A 5672-nucleotide genomic window follows, 5' to 3' on the forward strand; every position below is an offset into this window, starting at 1 on the left:
GAAGAGGAAGAAGAAGAAGAAGAAGGGAGAAAACTACAGAGAAACCAATCCAACTGATGAAAAACAATAAGAAGTTCCAAGCCTATCCTTGGCTCTCTGGAAGAGTTTGGGGAAGGTGAAGATTCAATCACAAGGTAATATAGTCTTGGTGACAGACTGCCAATTCTAGCTGTGGGAAAAACCTACACATCCCACAAGTCTTAATCCCAGTTTTAGGGATTTGTGAGACAGCGATTACCCCAGTGTTGCAGGCCAATCCTTGGTGAATAAAGGCAGTCTGTCACTCCCTTTACCTTAGAGAGCAATAGTCAGATGCCATCTTGAGACAGTGCCCATTGTTTAAGACTGAGTTCTTCTGGGAGCCTGAGAACAAGGGACAACATGGTTCAAGGAGTTTCACAACACCTTGCCATTGAATTTGTGTGTGAGGGGAGAAAGGGAAAGAGTGTGTGTGTGAGAGAGAGAGAGAGAGGGAGAGAGAAAGAGAGAGAGAGAGAGAATGAGATGGCCCCACAGAGAAGTTGAAGTTGAGAACTGCAAAGGCAGCTTAGCAGCTTAGATGCCAGAGGCAGCTATTTGAGACACCTGGCAGAGATGGGTGGCTGAGGCTAGAGCCTCCCTTGGGAGGCACACAGAAACATGTGTGGCAGCCGCTGTAGTTGTCCATGGTGGAGAGCAGCTGCTGCTTAAAATGCCTGGCAGAAGTACCCTTAGAGGCAGCTGGGATACCAAAGGCACAAGACTTGTTGGGAGCTCTACCCTCCCGGGCCAGGAACGAAGCCTATCCTCTGAAGCCAGGGTGGCAATGAAGTTTTCAGGCAGAGATTTACTAAGTATTCAACCTCCTGGACCTGTCCCCTTCTTTCATATATTTACTGCCAAGTGGGTCAGAGCCCCTTACCCAGACCCTTCAAATTAGCTGACACCCAAAGCCTATCGCACCCCAGAGAAGTATGTGGGTACACATATGCATGAAAATTTATATTTTGTTTAATTTGGTTTGGCTGTTTTGAACAGATAAACACACATGCAAACAAAGGAGAAAAACAACAACAAAGAAAAACAAATGATGTTTTGACAATGTAGTTACGAGGTAAGAATAGCAGGTAATAAGAATGGATGGGAGGAGAAAAGTAGAAAACTATGTAAGAGAGCTGTTCTAATTGCATAAAGAGGAAAGTATAAATGGGGGGAAACAACAACAAAGGGAAAAGCAGGCTGGGAAGGTAGCTTAGTGGTAGAGTGCTTGCCTAGTATGCATGAAGCCCTGGGTTTGATTCCTTAGTACCATAAAACAGAAAAAGCCGGAAGTGGTGCTGTGGCTCAAGTGGTAAAGTGCTAGCCTTGAGCACACACAGGCTCAAGGACAGCGCTCAGGCTCTGAGTTCAAACTCTAGGACCAGAAAAAAGAAAAGAAAAGAGGAAAATATTATTTAAGAGTGAATTATTGGTATTGTGGCTCAGATATAAGGACTACAGAGGAAAGGTAAGGGAAAGTAGAGCTAAAGTAGAGCTACATGGGAGGGAGAATACAAAATTACCTTTATCAATGAAAACTAACAAAATCTTTAATGAGCACAGATACAAAGATTCTTTTTTTTTTTTTTGGTCCAGTCATGGGGCCTGAACTCTGGACCTGGGCGCTGTCCCTCAGCTCTTCAGCTCAAGGCTAGCACTCTACCACTTGAGCCACAGTGCCACTTCTGGCTTTTTTTTTTTGCTTATGTGGTGCTGAGGAATCGAACCCAGGGCCTCAGGCATGCAAGGCAAGCGCTCTACCACTGAGCCACCTTCCCAGCCCACTTTTAAAGTTATTATAAAGATTAAAAAACAAAAACAAACCTATGTAGGGGCTGAGGACATGATTCAAGTGTTAGAATACCTGCCTAACAAGTGTGAGACACCAAATTAAAACCTAAGTACCATCTCTCCCCACCAACAGCCCTGCCCCCACCCCCGCGTGTGCAAAATAAAAAGCAAACATACATTTTTTGTTTTTATTTTTTTTTGAAGGTCTAAATTCAGGGCCTAAATTCTTTTTTTTTTTTTTGGGGGGGGGGCCGGTCGTGGGGCCTGAACTCTGGGCCTGGGCACTGTCCCTCAGCTCTTCAACTCAAGACTAGTACTCTACCACTTGAGCCACAGCGCCACTTCTGGCTTTTTTCTTTTTGCTTATGTGGTGCTGAGGAATTGAACCTAGGGCCTCAAGCATGCAAGGCAAGTGCTCTACCGCTGAGCCACCTTCCCAGCCCTCAGGGCCTAAATTCTGTCCCTGAGCTTCTTTTGCTCAAGGCTAGTGCAATACCACTTGAGACATTGCACCACTTCTGTTTTTTGCTAGCTAATTTGAAATCAAGTGTCCCACAGACTTTCCCACCCTGCCTGGCTTCTAACTGTAATCCTCAGATCACAGCCTCCAGAGTAGTTAGGATTACAGGCACCATCCACTGATATGAGATTCTGATGTGTCAGATTTATAATTATACCACACAAAAGTTTTTTATTTCTTTTTTCTTTTTTTGCTGGTTATGGGGCCTGAACTCTGAGTCTGGGTGCTGTCCCTCAGCTCTTCAGCTTAAGGCTAGCCCTCTACCACTGGAGCCACAGCGCCACTTCTGGCTTTTTCTGCTTATGTGGTGCTGAGGAATCGAACCCAGGCCCTCATGCATGCAGGCAAGCACCCTACCGCTGAGCCACCTTCCCAGCCCACCACACAAAAATTTTATATGCCCCATCCTACCAGTCCAATTCATCACACACTGCTTATAGACTGATGTTTTGCCATGTTACCTTTCTCATACTACTCATCTCCTGGTCCATACCTCCCTATGAAAGTCTCCTTTACCATCTCACATATTCACTATGACTATTTACTTTCTAAAATCTTCATTCATGTTCCTTCCTTTGGTATGCTTTGTCTTCTTTCTTATTATCCAAACTTGGTCTATTTTCCTTTTTTTTTTTGCCAGTCCTGGCTTGAACTCAGAGCCTGGGCACTGTCCCTGAGCTTCTTTTTTGCTCAAGGCTAGCACTCTACCACTTGAACCATAGCACCACTTCTGGCTTTTTCTGTTTATGTGGTACTAAGGAACTGAACTCAGGGCTTCATGCATGCGAGGCAAGTACTCTACCACTAAGCCACCTTCCCAGCCCTTGATCTATTTTTCAAGCCCTATTTTAGAGAGTTTTCCATAACCATGCCAACCTTCACTGATTTCTTCCTTCTCAGAAAGTATATTTAAGCCGAGTGCTAGTGGCTCACACCTGTAATCCTAGCTACTCAGGAGGCTAAGGTCTGAGGATTGTAGTTCAAAGCCAGCCCAGGAAGGAAAATCTGTGAGAATCTTATCTCCAATTAACCACCAAAAGCCAGAAGTTGAGCTGTGGCTCAAAATGGTAAAGCACTACCCTTGAGAACGCTCAGGAACAGTGCCCCAACCTGAATTCAAGCCCCAGGACCAAGAAAGAAAGAAAGGAAGAAAGAAAGGGGGGGAGGAAAGGAAGAAAGAGAGGAAGGAAGGAAGGAAGGAAAGGAAGGCAGGCAGGCAGGCAGGAAGGAAAGGAAGGAAGGAAGGAAGGGAAGGAAAGAAAGCAAGGAAGGAAAGAAAGCAAGAAAGAAAAGAAACTGTATATTTAACAGCTTACCATAAAACCTATTTACAGTTTTTCTCCTCTCCCAATCCTGTCCACCTTGCAAAGCACCATAAATACTTACTCTGCCATGTTTCCCGTCTAACCAGACTAAACTCCTTAAATACAGGGATTATGGTTTTATCTCTGCAATAGGTTCTTGCAGAAAATAATCACCATATTTTTAGTTCTGTGTGCTATAAATTGTACTTACTGTTTCACATAGTGTTATCTCATTTAACCACAATAATGTTGTGTTATTGCTCTTGTCCCTCCTATTTTTCAGAAGAATAAAATAAAGTCACAGAGATGTTAGGCTGAAGTTGTAAAAGGCTGGGATTTGAGCTAAATTCTGTCTCCTAAAGTTAGCAGCAAATACATTATAAACAAATGTTTGCGGAATTACCTTATCATTTCATGTGTGCTGATGTTCTTGTCACCCCAAGTGAACCAATTGGGGTAGAAACCAGGCCAGGAGACTCAGGGGTGGAATGAGAAGCATGGACCTTTCTGATGCTCGGTTTACAGATAGACATTTCATGTCCAACATCTTATTTACACGACGTACATTCATACTGCAAATTCTCTCCAGCAAATAGTTGTTATAATTCCTCTGCTAGATTCATTCACCCATTCTCAATCAAGCACAAATGCTCCCACATGAAAAACTATATTCCTTGCTTCCCAGCTTAGAGAAGGAAACAACCTTCTCCCTTAGCTCAGCCACAGGATTAAAAATCTTTATTCTGTATTTATCATACCTCTGGCCTTTTTCGGGAAGGTCGTCCTGCTCTTCACTGTAGCACTCACGATCTCTTTATTAATCACTCCAGCCACTTCACAAATAACACCCAAATAAAGGACACTGTGAATCCCAAGCCACGTGGCCAATGGCAGAATCTGACTAGAATATAAGTCTTCTGACTGACCGCCCAGTTCCACGGCCCCAGTACACACTGAAAGGTGCATTTTACTTATTCTGATCTCAGCGTATTAAGGTGAGAATTACAACAAAAAGCTCTGGAATAACTGCCACTTGAAAAGATATTTACTAGTAGAGTCAACTTCCTAAGGTGAAACACCATTTCCTCCACTATGTATTTCCTCCGCGCTATGTGACAAGGGGAGAGCCGTTTCATTTGTCCAGGCCCCAAAGTCAACCCCCTAAGTGGAGATCACAATAGTATCGAGAGTTAGAGTAACATCGTGGGAAGTGAATCAGATGATCAAAGGAGAAAGGTTCGGCACATGTGGGCCTAGTGGGCTCTCTTCACCAACCTCCTCGGCTGGCAGAAGCTCGGAGGTCACTCCCCACGACCACGCGAGCCGGTGTCCACTCTCCCAAGGCCTGCACGCGCCTTCCCAGGTTCCCAAGCCCGGGGCCAGCCACAGGGCCATACCTGCATGGAATCAGCGCTGACGATCTCGCCACCGAGCCGCTGGCCTAGCTGCAGGGCCAGAGTGGACTTGCCAGTGCCGGTGGCCCCGAGAATCACTACAAGCGGCAGCGTGCGTTGCAGACCCTGGAGCCCAGAGCCCACAGGAAGCGCTCGGGCAGCCGCAGCCGCTGCCGCCATCTTGGTTTCCTCTGCGCCTGCGCCGGAGCCTCTGTCACCATGGCAACAGTCAGTGCGCCTGCGCGGAATTCGGGCTCTTCAGGGAAAGCCCTAGGGAGGAGGGAGCTTGGAGACAAAGGTGCCTAGACTATCGAGGGTCACTAGAAGACTGCCCTAAACTAGCTGTTAGTATCTGAACTTCAACTACCTGCTCTCTTAAAAGAGGAATGGCAGCTCCATCCAAGCAGATCTGTGCAATTTTTCTTTCTTTAAGACACCCAATTCTTTTATATCACTATTGTAAATTAGCCTCTGGTGTATTTTATTGTCTGACTTTAAAGACAAAGGACAAATTATGTTTAGGTTATTGCTGTATCTCTTCTGCCTAGCAAGCACAGTTCTGTTACAGAATAGACTCCTCCCTCTCCCCTTCACCCCACCTCAATCATTAAATGACTTGCCTGTTTGGTGCTGAAGGTAGGGAGG

General features: G+C 45.4%; 1 protein-coding gene across 1 annotated transcript in view; it reads right to left on the minus strand.

The window, feature by feature from the left end:
- Trit1 (tRNA isopentenyltransferase 1) overlaps positions 1-5207 on the minus strand; it is a 51167-nt gene extending 45960 nt beyond the window's left edge. The window contains exon 1 of the mRNA XM_013016738.1: positions 5031-5207. Coding sequence (XP_012872192.1) covers positions 5031-5207 — 177 coding nt within the window. The remainder of the gene's footprint in view (positions 1-5030) is intronic.
- Positions 5208-5672: the final 465 nt, after the last annotated feature.

Source organism: Dipodomys ordii, unplaced genomic scaffold (genome assembly GCF_000151885.1).
Source record: "Dipodomys ordii isolate 6190 unplaced genomic scaffold, Dord_2.0 Scaffold33, whole genome shotgun sequence".
NCBI classification, from domain to species: Eukaryota; Metazoa; Chordata; class Mammalia; order Rodentia; family Heteromyidae; genus Dipodomys; species Dipodomys ordii.